The sequence below is a fragment of the Microcebus murinus genome, chromosome 1 (assembly GCF_040939455.1).
Source record: "Microcebus murinus isolate Inina chromosome 1, M.murinus_Inina_mat1.0, whole genome shotgun sequence".
NCBI lineage: Eukaryota > Metazoa > Chordata > Mammalia > Primates > Cheirogaleidae > Microcebus > Microcebus murinus.
Window position 1 is genome coordinate 57,510,791 of NC_134104.1, and position 19,158 is coordinate 57,529,948.

A 19,158-nucleotide genomic window follows, 5' to 3' on the forward strand; every position below is an offset into this window, starting at 1 on the left:
TCAGAGTGTATGGAAACGTGTTTCATTTTTTCTAAAGATCATTAAATTCCTTGGATTTATAGTATTTTCCAACTCTTTAATTAATAGATTCATTTTTGAAGTACTATAACCCTGAAGATACATATCTGCAGATCCCTCCTGATTGGATTTTACCCTAGGCTTTTTCTCATTTTGGTTTCCGCATTTTGCTTCTTTAATTTCACGTTTAGAACTTCTTGAGGCTCAGTGGCTGAACACCACACAGCACAGGCCTTATCTGATGTGCCGGCGCCTGGTGTGGTCTAAGACACACTGGTGTTTTGTTCTTGAAGTACAGGACTGATGTTCTGAAACCTAGACTCCAACACAAAGGAGATCATTAGCTCATTTCAAGTGTCTCTTTTCTTCCCCTCCGCCCCCCTGGCCTCCTCCTACCCACCCCAATACTTCCTTAGTCCTATGCACTGGCAGCAGATGGCAACCATATTCCAAAGCTGAGTATATACAAAATCGTGCCACGGAGAACAGAGTGGCTTCAAAGTTAGCCTTTCTATTCAAGTGGGATGGCGGAGACTTCTGGAGGAGTGAACTCATCTCTCATTTATTTAATCCGCTATTCATTCAGCCAGGAATTTGTTTTCCTACACATCTTTCTACTGTCCAGCCAGTTCAAGGAGGGTGGGCATGAAGCAACTCTCTTGAGGGCCCTTCTAGCAGGAGGGCATTAGGATTTCTATGCCAAGCTCTTGTTTCCCTGGGCCAGCTCTGCCTGCTGCTGATCCAATCATCCCATTCCCATGAGAGGAGCTTGGGAGCATTGTGTGTGGGGGGTGGATTTCTCAAGAACTGTCTCCTTGCTAGACTGACAGTCACATGTTGTATTCCCTTGATAGAGATTAGACCCACGATGAGGATGAAATGTGGAGGAGGGGGTGGGGTTGCAGAAAACTGTGCAGGATGTTACAGTAATGGGAGGTGGGAGTGGGAAAACCTTTCCTTTTTGTTGTTTCAAGGTTTGCTAGAGCTTTCGCCTAATCATCTGTTTGAACATCTTGAAAAGAAGTATCTATTTCCATGATATCTATCAAAAACAGGCACCAGATTATATTACAAAGTTGACCTGCCATATTGCTATTAGAATCAAAATATGTAGCAGCCTACATCCAACAGCAAGCTTTTCTGTTTCCCCGGCCTAAAAACCAGAGGGTATCTGTGATACGCTTTGTTTTGTAGGTCTGTTTGAGTAATAATAAACAACAACAAAAAATCAGGTAAAAAATTAGTACCTGCACTATTAGAAATGGGCAAAATGCTCACAAATGCAATACACCCTTATTTTTGCTCAGTTCTTTCAAAACATTCATTCATTCATTCATTCAACAAACATTTGCTGAGCACCTACTGTGGCCAAGCCCTTTGCAAGTGCTAGGGATTTAGCAGTGGACAAGACATGCAGGACTTCTTCTACCTGAGCAAAATAAACACTTAATAATTAAACTGCTAGGATGTTATTTGAGGAACAGGAATAATTCATCTTACCTAGTATTTCTTCTGAATCTTCCTTGAACATATTTCTTGAAGGTCCAGACTCCTTTAACCAAGAAGTTCTGTTTTAAATCTCTCTTTCTACTGTTATATTCATTCCTTTCTTGGCTACAATGTTGAGAGTTCAGATTGTAACTGCTACCATATTTTTTTTTAGTTGGGGGGTGGGACTGTAACCCTGAGAATCGTTACTTTTCAAGCTACACATATATTTTCTCTGTAAATATTGTACCATCTAATTTGCGTCTTTGGATTCTGCTGATTAGCCATCAACATGTGATTTAAGGAATACTGCATATGAGATGCAGAAATCATGACTCAGTAAGTTATTATTTTAAAGCTCTGATTTGGGATTTATACAGACTTTTACACAATCTAGTGTGGCTTTTGATCTGATCTGCAACTATGACTAGGAGACGTGTAGATCAAGTTCCTACCCTTGTGTCTCTGGAATTCTATACGCAGCAGCAAAAGCAATTAGGAGTTAAGGGAAGCAAATGTCTGAAATTATCTCCATGCATTATCAAAAACTATTTGGGTACCATGGGACAGGGAAAGCTCACCAGGTACAACGAGCCAACAAGTCTTACTTAATTTCTTATGATTACAATTTTCCCTACTACTGCAAACTACTTCAGAATGGAAGAAAGTAAGTGAACAGGGTGATTAAGAGTAATCCTCCTGTGCAGTGAAACTCATTTATCCTTCTAAGTTTACTGCAATGTTGAATTATTTCAAACTACTCTCAAGCCATCAAGCCAACTGTCTTCCAAAAATATAAAAGATATTTCTTTACTTGTAAGTATTTCTCTTTGGAAAGGGCTCTCTGATACAGTAGCACAGCAGTCTGACCATTCTAAGCACCTGATGTTTTGCGCTCTTCAGGATTTGGGCTGGGAGGCGCTAGGGTGAAAGGATACCTAAGGGTGCACGTAGGGGCATGTGCAGATTCTACAATGTATTCTAAGGTAAGATAGCATGCAAATCCATTCCCTATAATTTAAAAATCTCTTATTAATTATAATGTACTTGAGGACAAGAAATAACTTAATAGGTTAATACTATAGCATAATACTATACTATTAATAATACTCTAAACCTTTGCCATATCAAACAGAAAACATTCTGATTGGTTTTTAAACTTCTCTGAGCCCTAGTTTTCTTATCTGTAAAATGGGGTGTGCTTTATAAAAATGACATAGATAATGTATTTGATGCAGATGCATGCCTACTAAATATTAGTCCTCTTCCATTTTTAGAAAAAAAAACACCCCAAGACAAATGGGGGAATAAAACAAGACAAAAAGTTAATGGTGACACTTAGTCTTCTCAGGCCTGAATTCAAGAGGGACAAAAAGAGAGGCACTGGCCTTTTCTTAAAGTGAAGAGGGTAACTGTTCTATATATACTCTCATCCTATTTATCTAGGGCTTTTGAGCCTCAGTCATTGTCAGAGGGAAGGATGGGGCACCTGTTACAACTGCCTTTTGTGTTGCATCAGTTCTAGTCCATATTTACTTAATAATTTAAAAACACTTAAACTGTAGCTAATGCTCAAATTCGCTGAGTGCTGGCTGTTTTTCCGGTACTGTTTTAGGTCTTTACATATAGTGTTCTATCTAATCCTTATAATAACCCTATGAGATAGATACTATTTTTATTCTCATTATGCATATGAGGCAATGGAAGCACAGGGAGGTTAATTAAAGGCATGCAAAATGCATTTATGGGCTGAAGTTCACATTAAAGAAAGCAAATAACTAGACCATGGGGGAGAGAAAACATTTTCTGAATAACACATGGTTCAAATTGTACTCCCTTATCACCATGTTGAAGAAATGGCTAAAGCAGTCTGTTATCATACCTGCCCCGGCCCTGAAGGCATAATGGAGGGACCTGAAAGGACGTCAGGAGTTATTCTGTATTGAGATGTTCACATGGACCTCTCCTGCTTGCTTTTCCACTCAGGTTTGAGGATATAGATTCTGATTAGGATATGTCCTGAGGAAGTAGCTCTTTCTCTTTTAGTTCTCTGTTCCCAATCTAATAACAGCTCTAAACCTGTGTCCCAAAGCGACATACATATAGGAATGAATATGTGTATACGTATCTTCTCAGGAGGTCCATAGACTCTAAGAGGGAGGCCCAGTCATGGTACCAGTGGAGTCTAAGTCCTCTAGGTCAAGAACTCCTGTTCTGGGATGGGGCTAGGAGTGAGTGGGGTACGGGGACCCTCTGCCTGTATTACTGTGCAGGGAAACCAGCCCTGCTTGGGAGTGTCTCCCAGCATGTTAACCCAGGATTGCTCAGGCCACTCCAGGAGTCCTGGGATCCAGTCATCCTTCTGGGACCTTTAGTTCAGGAATAAAATAGAATAAGCTAGATTTCTACAGGTTTCCTAAAAATTGAAAAAAGCCATCCAGGTCTACATGCAAAGGCCTATGGTATTTCCGTGAGGAAAGGGAAGGCATTTTCCCCTAGGGTTATCTTCTAAGGGTTTAAGTTCAGAATTTGCATATGTCTTTTCCATGAGACACAGAGTTATACTTTGTAGCTCAAATTTATATGTACCTTTCTTCTATTATCTCCTTATATTCACATACCTGGTTAGGATATGAGGCAAAGAGAAAAAAAATGATTTTATAGGAAAGTGATTATAGCAAAAAATTGAATGACAAAGTTCATCTAATTATTGCTTCTTAAAATTATTCCTGCAGTATACTGCTTGCAACACCAAGCTTTCTTAAAATTTCTGTACTCCTTGTTTTAATATCTTTGTATAAAACTGATAACATGAACCAAGCTAAAATTAGTGAGGGTAAATAAGTAGGAGGAAACTCTTTTTTAGAATTGAAGAGGAAAGGAAAAACTCCTCAAGGTCAATTTTGACATCAACCATGAATTCATTCTGCCTTGTGAAATCATAAAGACTCATTTTCAAAATTTCAAAATTCCTTCATGTGGCTGTTTATATAATTTCTAGTAGTGATAAAATAATTTCTTCATTTAGTTTTACAGGTAATTTAATAGCAGATTTAGTTGATTCTAGCTCACCATCCTGAAGTAGAAGTTCTATCAGATACTTTATGCCCAGGCACAGTGATTTTGGAATGCCTTCAACCACCACAGATAACAGCACAGTCTATGTAAACAAGTGAAAGGCCCCTCCCCAAATAATGAACCTAATGATGTGATATCTCATGACAATGAAGGAGGACATGAGAGCAACACATAGGTTTGTTATTAGTAACTACAAAGCTGCTAGAATGGGGCCTATCATGCAAAAAGTTCACAAAAGGTGGCTTTTTAAAAAGGATTATGCTTTGAGATACCTCGTTTTAAAAATTGTTAAATAATTTAAATGCTTAAAATATATGATATCTGTCCTCCACTTAATGTTCAGAGATTACTGAGGGTAAGGGACTGAGTATTTGTGAAATAAAAATTCTTGCAAAACACTTTTTACGAGCTAAAAAGAAGAGACAGCAATGTTGGGAAGGAGTAAAGAAAGAACTAATATAATAGAATTACTGATTCATTGGGCTAGTTCATTGAAGGTAATGCCTTCAAATTTCTTTTACATATATTTACCATTCCAACTGTCCTGTGAAATGGAAGATCTAATTCCCTCTTACCTTGCCTATTTAATTGCAGAGTCAATCTCTTAACACTGGTTCTTATTTCTCAATCTATAAATAAGCCTGGGATTCCTTCATCACAAAAATACTCATTACCCCACTTTTGAGTTACCCACTCATTACTTCTTTTTAAACCATGAAACTTCTTTAAAAAGTACTTTGTAATTGTTGCCTTCCCATCTTCCCATCTATTCTCTTTATGATTTTTTTTTTTTTTTGAGATAGAGTTTTGCTTTGTTGCCGAGGGTGGAATGCAGTGGGGTCATCACAGCTCACAGCAACCTCAAACTCCTGGCTCAAGGGATCCTCTTGCCTCAGCCTCCAGAGTCGCTGAGACTATAGGTGTAAGCCACTGCACCCAGTTAACTTTTTCTATTTTTAGTAGAGACAGGGTTTCGCTCTTGCTCAGTCAGGCTGGTCTCAAACTCCTGAGTTCGAGGGATCCTCTCACCTTGGCCTCCCAGAATGCTAGGATTACAGGCATGAGCCACTGTGCCTGGCCTGATTTGTGTGCGTGTGTGTGTGTGTGAGTGTGTGTGTGTGTGAGTGTGTGTGTGTGTGTGTGTGTGTGTGAGACACATCTGATTCTGCTTTCTTGACAGCCACCAGGAAGCTAACAATCCCCAAACCCAAGATAATCTTTTCCCAGTTCTTTTCCTCCTTGGTGTCTGTAGCACCCGATCCTGCGACCCTTCCCCTCTCTGATGGTCTGTCTGTGCTATGCTGTTTTTTCTCCCATCTCTCCAACCCTCTTCTCTTTTCCTCTTTACAAGGTTCTTTGTTCTCTTTCTTATTACTCAGTGTAAATGCTTTCCAAGGTTCTATTTTCCTTTTTTCTTCTTTGAAGTTTATTGCCACATTTATGGCTTAAAGCGTAGCCTCTTGGCCAAAGCGTTTGCTAGTCTTAATTTCAAATATTCCTGCTGTACTCCAGTACCCTCTTTGTAACTCAGTGTTGCTGTCTGCTCTGAGACCACCCCTGGTGTCTCACAGCCAGCACTATATGAAATGGAACTCTATTCTATGCCTCTAAACACTTCCTTTTCATCTTGTCTTTTTGATACTTTGGAGCTATCTTTGAGAATTGCCCTTCTTTTACCTACCACTCAGTTCCCAGAGCTATTACCCTCATCCACAAAATCTGCTGACCTGGCTGCTCCTCATTCCCCTATCACCAGCTCCTCCATAATGTGAACTATCGAAAATGTGCCCTGAGCTCTCTCCCTTCCATGTCTGTGCATTCTCCACACCCTTGCTGCTGAATTAGATCTTCCAAAAGCAAAGTCATGATCATGGCAGCCCCTACCTAAAACCCTTTCATCGCTCTGCACTGGTGTGCAAACCCTTCATTCCTTACCCTCATGCCTCGCCTCCAGTGAAATTCTATTCCTCTTTCAAAAGGGCTTCTCTGATAAACGGAACCTCCTCTGATAAACTTAACTAGATGTTACTGTTAACTGGACTAAAATGTATTTTATAAACTTTCTAAATTGTGTCTATGATAATGGTAACTTGAGGACATGCACTATGTTTTAAGATTCTTGGTGGTGGGGTCTGTTTGCCTACAACTTTGTGCCCTCATGGAACTCACTGTGGTGGCAGGCACATGAGATCTACTCTGTACAAACTTGCCAAGTGAGTGAATCAATGCTCTGGTGGGTATAGGAACAGGGATGTATCTTCAACCACCTGGCAGGGTAGCTGTTTGTGCATGATCTGACCTTTTCTGTAAAACTCTACTGTCTCTGAGCACAAGGCTCTAGTTTATAAAACTGCATCCTTCATGATACGTGGCTAGTGGTCCTCCACATTGAAAGCATCTAGTAAATTGGTGGATAAATAGTCCTAACTCCTTTCTGTTCAGAAAACACACAATTCTCTCAGAGGCAGAGTCAGTAACCGGCAGCATATATGGTTGGAGAAAGAGCAGGGTCTGTCTCTGGCTCTGTCACTGACTATGCTGGGAACCTTTTGTCATGACGCTTGCCTTCTTTGAGCTTCCATTTCCTCATTTGTACAATAATGAGTTTGGGCCAGGTAACCTTTAATCTCTTTCAGTGCGGATAAAAAGTTCAAACTGGTACACATTCTTCAGAGAGAACAAAGGATGTAGAGGCAGAAGAAAAACAAAAAAGAAAGTAAAAATCGATCATTCTGCTGATGAAGTAATAAGGGATTTGACTATGGTACCTACTGCGAGGTGACTGATAGAAGGACCTGACTTGAAATTTCCTTAAAGCAAGGATGTTCTTAAAGAATCCTCATGCATGTTTGCAAGCAATCCTAAATGAGTGAACTACAAGGGCATTAGTGCATGCGTGTGTTTTTTTAAGGCAGGATGTGAGAAACCTTGACAGATATGGGGAAGCACTCATTTTAAATAATGAAATTCACCATGAGCAGAGGAAGCACATATGAAACTGTCACTAGCAGCTGCAGATAAGAATGAAAGATGTACTCCAGCAAGAGATGAGATGGCAAGGTGAAGATGAGAGCCCTGAAAATCAGCAGTTGGTCCTAACAATTACGTGTGGACAATTATAAGTACATCCATGTAGTATTTGGGAAAGCAATAAGGCATGGTGTGACTTGAGGCAATGGGCAATGAGACCAGACTTGCCAAGTGACCTGGGATGATTTCATAAGAGACAGATTGCTAGAATCTGGGGAGACCACCAGTCAATGACTAAGTTCCAGCATGACATCTACAGGTGACTCTGTGGCTCTAGGATGAACCTCTAAGGGTTATTTTGAGATTTGCTGATCAATAAATCATCTCTGTTTCCCTCAGAATACTTTCCTAATTCTACTGACTACATGGAAGGAAGGGTACTTTTGCCTATCAGAAAATAAGTGGATGCCTTGCTTTATTAGCTATTTGGGAAGCAAATATCTCTAATAGAGACATATAATTCAGACCAACTAACTTATAATGACAGGTGATGTTACCCAAATACAAATTGTCCTGTGATTAAAATGGAGGCAAAAATGTAAGAAGGCCTCAGTATCATAACTGAACGGCTCTGTTTTGTGAAAACACCATGCTCTTCTTGTGCCTCTGTGGCTTTGCTTCTGTTCTTTCTTCCTGGAATGCCATTCCCTCCCTCCTTTTTCTACTTGACACACGCCACCCTTTCATGATCCATTTTCAGGTCATCTTTGCTGTGGTGCCCTTCCCACTGCCACGGGCTCCTTCCTCAGGGGCCCTGCAGCATTTTTTGCACAAACACTTAATTCTGCATCTGTATTTACCCCTTTACACATTTAGTAAAGTGGTTAGTATTTAGGAACACTGTGAGTTCCTAACGTGAGGGAATGGGATCTTGTTCATATCTTCCCCCTAATCCTAGCCGAGGATTTGGTGCAGAAGCAGGGCTTTGATAACATTTTATCAATGACTAAATTAATGACTAAATGAATGAAGTAAGAGTGGCTGCCAAAAATTACTGCATTCCATGACCAGGGAAGACAACCGACTAAACCAGCATTGTAGGGAAAGGTCATGTTTTATAAGAAGAGCACTAATTTTATAAACAGAGGTAGACTGAAGACACAAAAACTTCAAAAAAATGCTTTTAAAAGATAAACGTGCTCCCCAAATATACTAAATAGAAAATCTAGAAAATTAGAGCAAATAAAAAAATTTAACTGGTCTTCTAATGTATAAGCACTAAATCTCTAAATAAGAAGTATAAAAGGTAATAAAAATAATTCCAAAGAGATTATATATCAATTAACTCAGAGGCAGAAAGGTGACTTTTTAAAAATGGAAAGACTATCTTTAAAGACATGAAATCCACACTGAACAAGTTAGGAGGTTTACTTGGTTAATGAAATGACAGAAAAATATCTTTTGAATTAAAAGATAAATATATAACTCCTTATAGGATGTAGAATAAAGAGGAATGCAGACATTTAGAGGCAATGAGAGCACTTAGTTGCACCAAAGATGCTCTATTTACTGCTTAACTGATAGAGAATTTATTAGAAAATTAATAGCAAGCCATCAGATACTAACTGTCTGTGGTTGTTATTCCGTCCCATTTTGGCTATATTTCCTCTGCAAATTAGTGTGACCCCAAAATGTTTTCAGGATTGTCCAACTTGTCCTAAATTCCATAAATAAACTCTTTCAGAGGATGCTGTTTTTTGCCATGTCTCTATTACAGTTCTTCACAGATGGACCATTTTTGTCCTTCCAAAGTCTAAGAATAACTCTTTCAGTTATCAAGACATACCAAAATCCAGTTCAGCTGCTCCTGTGGGATTCCAGTTAGTTTAGACACATCTGCTGAGATACATGCATTTGAATCCAAATGAAGCTTTTGTTTGATTATACATTTTGAACATTTATGGAGGTTTTTTGGGGCCAAAATGTTTTTCATTTTTTGGCACACCAAACAGAGATCTTCAGTTATAAACACTGCCTTCTGAGCACCTCCAACAGAAATCCAATCTTTTCATGTGAACAGGTGCCTCAGGAAGTTTTTGGAAGGTTTTATACTGAATCAGCTTTCCGATTGGAAACTTTCTGAACACGCAGTCAAATTTGCCAGAGACCTTCAAACTTGCTTGAGCAGTTTTCACTCATACAGACATACATTCACACATAGAGACAGCCCAAGTAAAAGCAAATCAGAGCCTTGTAAAACTGAAGTATCTTTCTTAAAGGTTAAATACCATATGCAACCAAACTGAACAAAAAGGAATACATAACAGGAGAGAGAGAGAATTGAACAAATAGCGAGAGGTTCTTCATTGAACATGTCTCCTTAAAGCCTTACCTAAGCGTTTAAGCTATACATCCTTTCAGTAAAATCTGTATCTCATCCGGTTTCAAAAATACACTCAAGCACTTGCATTTTTAAATACTGTACCGTAGAGTATTGCTACTAATTCCTTTCACTCCCAAACCTGTTCAGTTATTTTGAAACACTTCCTTCTCTTACACAAAATGGGTCACCAGATTCGAATGCAAAGGAAGAAAAAACATTACTCCCTAAGTCGGGGTTCTTTGGCAAAGCCCACAACTTACCTCATTTCCTACAACTTTTACTTTCTAGTTTGAATATTGTATACACTAAAAAGTTGTTACAGAGTAAAATAACTTTTTAAGCCTTAAGCCTAAAAAGTTTTACAGAGTAGAATCACTCCCCCAGTGGGCATACCCAGAATTCATGAGGAAATCTGCTTTCAAGTTGTTCTGATGGCCCTGAACCAGATGCTCTAAGGTGGCCAGAAACCTTTGTCTACACCCACTTAGCAGATTTCTGGCTCTTTATCAGGGACTAAGAGGTTTATTTGCAGAAATGAATCATTTCCTTCAAAATATCCCTTCCCCTATTTACATGCTTGCATATTCCTTCCATTTTGTTTTCCCCCTACAGCTTTACTAAGGGAATTAATTATCTGGAAGAACAGGAACATACAGTAAGTACATCTGAGATACAGGATGAGACACAGTATGTCATCTATTAGGCCTGGCTAAGACCAGCAGCTGATGCTAAATGGGAAGGAACATGCACCAAATGTTTTTTAATCACAAAGTTAGTAATTAATTGCTCTTTAAAATACATTTTATGCTTCTTTCTGTCTGTGTACATGAAATGCACATTTATTACATGCCAAAAATTACAACATTATGGTTTAAATGTGACTGGCACGGAAGTCCGGAAATCAGAGTTAATGTTCCCACAGCAACTTTAATTCTGTCCGTGTGCACATGTAGAGCTATAATAGTCTTCCATTCCAGGATAATACATATAGATGGTTTTGGGAGGGAAGCTAAAGACCCATATCCTCAACTGTAGTTACAGGAAAGAAACAAAGGATAAAAGCCGTGCTCCTTTCCACATACGTGGGTAAAAACAATGTCCCCATGCCCGGTGTTGTGTAATCAGGGAATGAAAGAATCTGCTGTGATGCCGGCACTCAAGGGGACAGTTTCTGTTGCTGTGAGAACTGAACTTTGCATTTCCTGACTTTGGGGTAATTAAAATGTCAGCCTTAATGTGGCATTAATGGAGTTTGCCATAAAAATCCTCTTTGTTTTGTTCTTTAAAAAAATGCTTAAAAGTTCAAAATGAGCCAAGTGTACTAAAAATGTTAATCACAGGGACTTGGATGGGCGAAGCAAACGGTTGGGAGGGGGAAGGCCGAGGAAGGTGGATGACAAGAGGTAGAAGAGGAAGAGCCCGCCAGGCTCTTCGACAGCGTTCAGCCCCAGCAGAGTCATGCTACCTTCAGAGCTAAAGTTAAACCCACCCACACAACAGCTTGGTAATGTGTAAAGGTTAAATTAAAAATAAATAAAAACTGTTAATGCGTAAGTGCATCTTGGCAAGGACACAACAAATGAGACAGTCCGATGAGGCCAGTGCAAAACACGGGAAGGTAAGTAACCACGGATATCAGCTTCTAACAAAAGAAAAGACATCAGAACAGGTGGATCTACAACCAGAGGTAGGGAGGACCACCAAAGGGAGGAGAATCACTTCTCCCTTCAATGGGAGACTTATCTGGGGGAAAAGAAAATGGAAGAAATATGCAAGCAAAAGTTCTGGTAGCGTCTATCACATGTATATGACTGTGATGTGGTACAGCTTGATAGCTGTCAAGAAAGGTTTTTCATATGGAGAGCTTCGTCTGCTCTACTGACTTGGTTTAGTCCCGTTTCAGCATTTAAAGGGAGAGCTTGGCTCAGCTCGTACTCAGACTGTTCAGTGGGTAACTGCTCTGTCAAACACCTAGGGATTTTCTACCCTTTGCATCCCCAAACTCATCTTAATGCCTTCCATTATCATCATCTGAATTTGTTTACCACTAGATTTTTGGAAATGGTGAAGGGGTGACAGCTAGGAGGTAATGGGGAAATATTGCTAAAAGGAAGCTGCGCTAGTGGGTGCATCGAAAAGCAGCACACATTTCGGCAGCAGCATTAACCTCGTCATCTCACAAAGAGAAGCATCTCTCTACTATATTCCTTCTTGTTTTGAATACCACTGGGATATTTTGCCAAATTTGAAGTGGCTCGCCAGGTTCATAGCCAACAGAGAATTTAAGGGGTCAGACCTGTCATCTTTGCTCTAAAGCATAACCTGTGTCCTCCATATGCAAAGACACAGTGGCTCGCCCACCCTTACCAGTTCATAGGCAGAGCTGACTTTTCTTTTGTGAGGGTGTTTTAACAGTCATGTTTTATAACCCAGTCACCAATATGAGTAGTAGCACATTTTCAATGTGCCTGTTTGAAGCCAGGAATGCCATTTTTGGGGTTGGAGCAGAGAATTCCCATGAGAAATGCTCTCACAATAAGAACAAAATCCATAAACAACCCTCAGTACCAAATGAGTTTACCACGAGCAAGTCATTCATCTATTTGTGTATCAATTTTCTCAGTTTTCTCATCTGTAAATTGGGAATAATCATACTGACTGACAGGAAATAGGCATTAAGGCATGACTAAGAATAATTTTGCTAAACACACGACAAATAAAAAGGTGCTATAAAAATTCAGGCACTTGTGAAAGCTTGGAACACCACATACTGGTGGAATGTTTTTGAAGTTAAAGAGACTAACAAGTCAAGGGCACTATTTTTAAATGCCCCAAATCTGTTAGTTCTAAATAGGAACTGAATATTTTACCTTAAAGAAATTAGGCTTTTAAATTAATCTATGGTAAGAATGACATTTGAAAGTAAAAAAAAAAAAATCCTCTTGAATGCAAGAAGAGCATCCAAAAATTTTAACAGCTTAAAATAAAACCTTTTTCCTGTCTTCTCTCAAGCAATCTCCAAATGGACAGATTTCTGTGAATCTTTCCTAAAAACAATTTTCCTCTAAGTGTAGGCTCAAGTCAGGATAAACTACAATCCAAATATATTTGGGGAAAAGTATAATCAATTTAAACAACAGGTTAGAGCAGAGAAGACTTACACATCTTAATGGCAAAATCAAAATGACTTTCTAAACAGCTGGAGATTAGATTTCTCCTCCCAATTTGTTCTCCTTCCAACTGCATTCAGACACCCTACTGAGCTCAAATTCACTGGCTTCCTTGGGGTCACCAAGGAGCTATATGGCAACATCATACTATTCCTTAAACATATTTCATGTTAATGCCTGATAAAGTACAATAAATGAAGCCCACTGCTTTTTCTATTCTGTGAAATTTTCATTTTGCTGTAACAGATTTCTGGGCTAAGGCCATTCTGTGCAATCCACACCCATAAGGTGTGGCAGAAAGCCAGGCAATGAAGGTCTGCACGCAGAAGCTCCAGGCCCTTCACCACGGGAACGGGCTACCTTCCTGGTAAGTGTGCACATGTCTATGGGCACTGTGCCACACTATCTTACAATTCTTTCTGTAATTACTATTAGGATGGAGACTGCCAGGCAAGAAGGTCCAAGGATATGGCTATTACAATGGTCCACAGAACACAGTCCTTTCTTCTGACTTCTAGGTTTCCCTATGGAAGCTGTAACTTTGACTGTACAAACACATGGGCCATAGAGATTTGGATCACATTACTTCTCTTTTCATTTTCTAGTGACAGCTGGAGTGTGGTCTCAGCCCAACCATAAGTAGAACAAGCTCTCTACACCCCAATCCTGCCCCTGACTCTTTTCTCTTTATCTAGAGACTATTATGATGAAGCAAGTAGGGAATGGAATCTCCCAGACCCATTCACCTCCTGCCCTCTTTGCAGAATTTTACATTTGTTCTGTCAGAAAAATAACAATAGGATAGTTAGAATCTCATTTTCTAATTAATAATATTTATCTTTGTGGACAGAATTTTATCATTGAAATAAAACTTTCTTGGTTTTACATTACTCATTTTAAAGAAGAATATGCCAGTTCTTTGCTTGTTACCAGACATCCTTTATGGAGATCAGTTCAGAAGAGTTGTTGGGTATCTTAAGACTAAAAGGAATATTCTTTTGGATTCTACCCCAAAGTTATTTCATTCTTTTCCATTGTCAACACACATGTTTCTTTCTCTCAAGTAATGGGTTACATTTCAGAAAGAGAAAAAAAATCCCTAAACGTGATTTATCAACTTTCTTAAAATAGAATTTGAAGAAGTGACTCCCAGATTAGTGGGAAGATGGCAAAAATAAACAGCAAAGAAGTGATTTCAATAGTGACGATCTCATTAAGCTGCCCATTTCCAAATTTAGCCCTTAGGCAGTTTTTTTAATTAAAAAATATTTTTAACCTGGATTCTTATTGGCTATGTGAAGTCTGGGTGGCTTCTGAATTCTTGGAAGCCATTCTCTTTTCTTCTGTAAATTTATGCTATCCTTTAACCACTTCAAAATAAAATTATAAACTGGAAAGACAGAAATTCAGCCAAGCTACATGAGACTCCAATAACTAATGCAAATCTGACTTGTGTTATGTAATTTCAAAATGGATGTTTCCTAGTGTCTAACTGGCCTTCTGAGGTCCATATTTGGATGTTCAATTTAGTAATGGTGGAAATGCCATTACTAAAACCAAGAATAATTAGAAAGCAGCAACTCAACTTCTTTTTTCTGAGTTAATGCTATGAAAGAAGATGTGGTCCATATAATTAATCAGCTTTTTGAGGCCAAATGGCTGGTCACCTGGCTTTTTGAATACTGTAGCTTTGAAAATACACAGATGTTGGCCGAATCAAAATGGTGGCACGTTACTTTTGGTTACTTTAGCAGACCAAATGCAAGGGCTTGCTCTAAATGCAAAACAGCCAGAACCCGGGGGAGAAGCACCACTCCAAGCATTGCGGAGACACCATCACCTTAGTGGTGTACTCACAATCAGATGACCCGGTGTGAGCGTGAGAGTTTGTCAGTGAATGTGTTGAGTGGATGAGGGCTGGGTCTGGAGACAAAACAGCTTCAAAGTTCAGGCAGGGAAGGCCCGGCTTGGCGCTGGATCCACCCGGCTGAGTAATCTCATTCTCCTCAGATGCCTTCTGGTTTTCAGCTGTCTTGGGTTTCTTCCTGAAAATAAACAAAGGGCCCTTTGAAGGAACTGACTGCATATTTGGGAAAAGGCATTTTTAGAATCTGTTAAAGATAACTTGATTTTTTTTTTCCTGAGGGGGGATGGGAGGGAGTCCAGTATGTCCCTTGTTTTAAAACAAGCTGATTCTTGTTTTTTTCCCTCCAGTAATGGCCTAACTGGGAACACATGAAAGCATATGGGCCAAGCAAACAGCACCACATTTGGACTCTGTTGGCTGCATAAAAAGACCCTGTCCCAGAACTTTAGACAGCTTGAGCTACGTATGGCTGACATTATCCAAGAAAGCATCCTCCCCCAACCCCCCTTAGGAGTTTTAACATGGTCTGGAAAAATACTAGTGGAGGTTTACCGTTCTAGCATTTGTCAGGAAGCTTAGAGACAGGACCCGTGGAGTAATGGGAGGAGCACTGGACTGGGAGTCAGGAGACTTGAGCTACGGTACTAGCTGTGCCTCTAACTTGCTGTGTGGCCTTGGGCACCTCACTTCACCTCTCTGGGCTTCAGTTTCCTCATCTGTAAAATAAAGGGCTTGGATTAGAGGGCCCTAAAGGTTCCTTCCAGCTTTAAGTTTCTATTTATGGAACGCATTATGGAACATTCAACTTTCTTGCTGTTACTAGATTTTATTTTAAATCAATACATAAGTTTTAAATAATAATCTAAATGTGCAGGCCATACAGATGAGGAGGTAATGATGAAAGTTTTTCTTAGAGTAGCAAGTGAAAAGTGAGAAGCGCATAGGTTCTAGTAAGTAAAGAGGAAAGTTGTCACATAAAGACCCTCTACGCCAACTCGTTTCTCATCCTTTGCTTAAGATTTCCTTTGACTTTTGATTTAGGGCATGATCCTGGGCTTCAGGAGTGTGATTGTGTGTTTTGGATGTGAGGAAGAGGTGGATGAAGGGAATTTGAAAGTAATTGTTACTAATTGTTATTTGGAGTCAAGAACAGGAAGTAAAACAGCTCAGCTATCAGTCAGCTCAGGTCTCCTCTCCCCAGGACAATGCAACTGATATTAAATTTATAAACACTTATACTGTATGTACCCTAGACCTCAGCCAAACTGAATTATTAGTCTCTGTACATTTTTCCAATTTCTTGGGCTTTGGGCCTTTTCTATCATTATGTGGACAGTGATCAGAAAAAGTATTTTATTTTTTGGTAGAAGATTATGTGTGGTACAGAATTTGTTGTAAGTCGATTTGTTTCCATGTTTCCCTTGTTTTCATGAGCATGGCAATGGACTTGTTATACAGACTATTTTGTAGTGAAATTTGCTGCACTGGGTAGTTAATCTGCCCTTGCAGAATATGGTGTTATGATTAGTATGCTGCGTTTTTGGTCTAATAGGTTGTGAAATCAAATCTGTTTCTTCAGAGGGCAGGAGGCAGAAATGGCATGGTAAGATTAGAATAGAGGGGAAGCTTCCCGACATCTTTTCCAGTATGGAGGAAGCCGATATAAGAGAAACAACACATTGCAATGCCTTTTCAATTGTTTGTTGAACGGTGACTATGGCACCGATCCTCAAATCTTGAGCATATATACGGACCCTGTGGAGCTGGTGTTCTGGTTTTCAGTCTGAGGAAGTATCCAAGATCAAAATCTCCAAAACCCAACTCTCCTCTTTTCTGTGAAAACCAATGCCTCCTCTCAGGTCCCTATTTCTATCACTGTTGTCTGCCATCAGGTTGGAAATCTCAGTGTCGTTATAAACCTTCCTCTGACTTCAAGCCAATTCATCAACAAGTTCTGATAATTCTGCTTCCTTTACATTTTTTCACATCTGTGTTTCCTTTCTAATATCACTGCAATCACCTTACCACTTTTTGTCTAATCTAGATAGTGATCTGTTGTTTACTAATTGGCTCCATCCTCCTTGACTCCTCTAGTCCTGATTCTTTGTGTGCACTAAATTTGAGATGACTACATTAGCCTGACACTCAAGTCCGTTCCACACTTGCCCTAGCTTTACTCATGTGTCCTATATATTGGCCATATTAGACTCTCAAATTTCTTGAATTTTCCCAGGACATCCTGAGAATTGACATTCTTAGTTCTACATCTTTGCTCAAATTACTTCTCTTGCTTTGAACATCCCCTTTTTCATTTCTGCCTATTAAAATCACATTTATGATTCATACTTATTAAATGTTATTTCCATCTTGTAACTGTACTGATTTCTCTCTACCTGATAGGACTTCTTTCCCACCCCTGAATTCCTCCCTACTCCTTTCTCTGAAATCCCTAAGCCCTTTTTTACTAATCTTATTTTACTTACTAAGTTTTATTTCAACACCTATAGTCAGGACTCAAGCATTACAAAAGTGATCCACATAACCTAAGACATTTGTAGCCCCTTAATATTTTGAATGAAACAAAAAAAGAAACTACAAGCTCTCTGAGGGTAAGGAAATCTCTTGGTTATTTTTGTATTCCCTGTGTTCACCTATTCTTTCCTTCCATCATTCATTTATTCACATATTCATTTTACAAATACTTATTATGTGCCTGTGATGGGCTGGCATGGGGTAGAGGCTAAAACAGGCCTGGTCCCTGCCCTCCCAGAGCTTACTGTTTAGTCTATGCTATTGAACACAGCAACCTAAACAAAGCTGTCATTCAATAACCGTTCACTGGTAGAATGAAATGGAGCTGAAATGAGAGTGCGTTTTGAGAATAGTCATAGTCTGAATACCAATTAAGTTTCCTATTCTTTATGTACCAGTGAAATCTACCTTGAATGGCTGTTTTTCCTTTGGATCCATGAAGGGTATTTAATAAGAGTAGGGCCGTTTTGCTCAGCAAGGTTATGTTGGCCCTCATGATTCATTAAAAATGAATTAGGGACAACACACTGACGACATATATCACTTAGCAGAAAAAAAATGTTTATTTCTGATGGCTACAGACAAGGACTTGGCTAGTTACAGGTATGCTTCAGAAAATTAAGGAAGCTTTCTTTTAAACCTGAGTATATGGCCAAATCACCAACATTACTCTTATTTCTAGTTGTTAACAATCGTGTTGTTCTTCATATCAATGCCTTTGCTTCCTTCCCTAGGTTTGATCCTGCTTCCTACCTGACTTCCTACCACGCCCTCCTGTTTGTTGTCTCAAGGATCACTTTGGGAGAACATTCATAGCATAGAAGCACTAGAGCTACCTCTACACACAGGAAATATTAAAAACTCAAACTTTTGCCTCACTCTCTCATTTGCCCAATATCACTTTGCCTACCCTTATGGCACAGATAACGGAGAACCACTCAGTGTTCTTAGAGGCAATTCGTTTCCTATTTTACCTTTACTAATAGTTCTTTTGGACTTGGTTTTCTGGATCTGAGAAACACTAAAACACTAAAACAAAAACCAGTCTATGTCTAGACATGCACAGGTGCTGTTATTTGACCTCATTTTTGCAGCTCATAGTTTATTAAGGAGGAAAGAGTAAGCACTGTCATAATTAATTGAAAATACATTCTTTGGTTGTATAAAGAGAATTATATAAACAAGGCACATCTGAGGGCAAGTCTTTCCAAGCCTCTGTGGCTCTGCATTATTCCCTGGAGCCTTTAGAGGGCAGCAGCACACTGGCTGACTCCAGGCAGATTTTGAAGAGGGGAACTCGGACCAGAACCTTCCTCCTGGTCACCATGCCAAAGGTTGATTTGCCAAGCTCTGGCCTCTCAGGCTCTTTCTTTCTTTTTAGTTCTCTCTCTCTCTCTCTCTCTCTCTCTCTCTCTCTCTCTCTCTCTCTCTCTCTCTCTCTCTCTCTCTCTCTCCTCTCTTTCTCTCTCTCTGTTAAAATTATACACTCTGATGAAGTCGCCCCTCAACCGGAAAATGAAAGCTCCAATGAAAAAGTTAGACAAGCCAACAACAACAGAGAAAGAAACCAGGGAAAAGGGGAAAAGGGGCTGGTGAGGGGGAAGGACTTAAGAACAAGAAAAGGGCAGATGTTTCGTAAATATATGCAAAGC

The 19,158-nt window shown here is 39.5% G+C and overlaps 1 protein-coding gene across 25 annotated transcripts in view; it reads right to left on the reverse strand.

The window, feature by feature from the left end:
- ZBTB20 (zinc finger and BTB domain containing 20) overlaps positions 1 to 19,158 on the reverse strand; it is a 760,184-nt gene that overhangs the window by 28,318 nt on the left and 712,708 nt on the right. For 23 of the 25 annotated variants that reach the window (XM_076001586.1, XM_076001621.1, XM_020287367.2 and 20 more), the window contains 2 exons: positions 15,527 to 15,690; positions 14,965 to 15,152 (listed from right to left, as the gene is read on the reverse strand). In XM_076001586.1, the coding sequence (XP_075857701.1) occupies positions 14,965 to 15,152; positions 15,527 to 15,537 (199 nt within the window). In that variant the 5' untranslated portion in view covers positions 15,538 to 15,690. Of the gene's footprint in view, positions 1 to 14,964; positions 15,153 to 15,526; positions 15,691 to 19,158 lie in introns of those variants that run through there. The other 2 variants (XM_076001656.1, XR_012918895.1) reach the window with 2 other exon arrangements.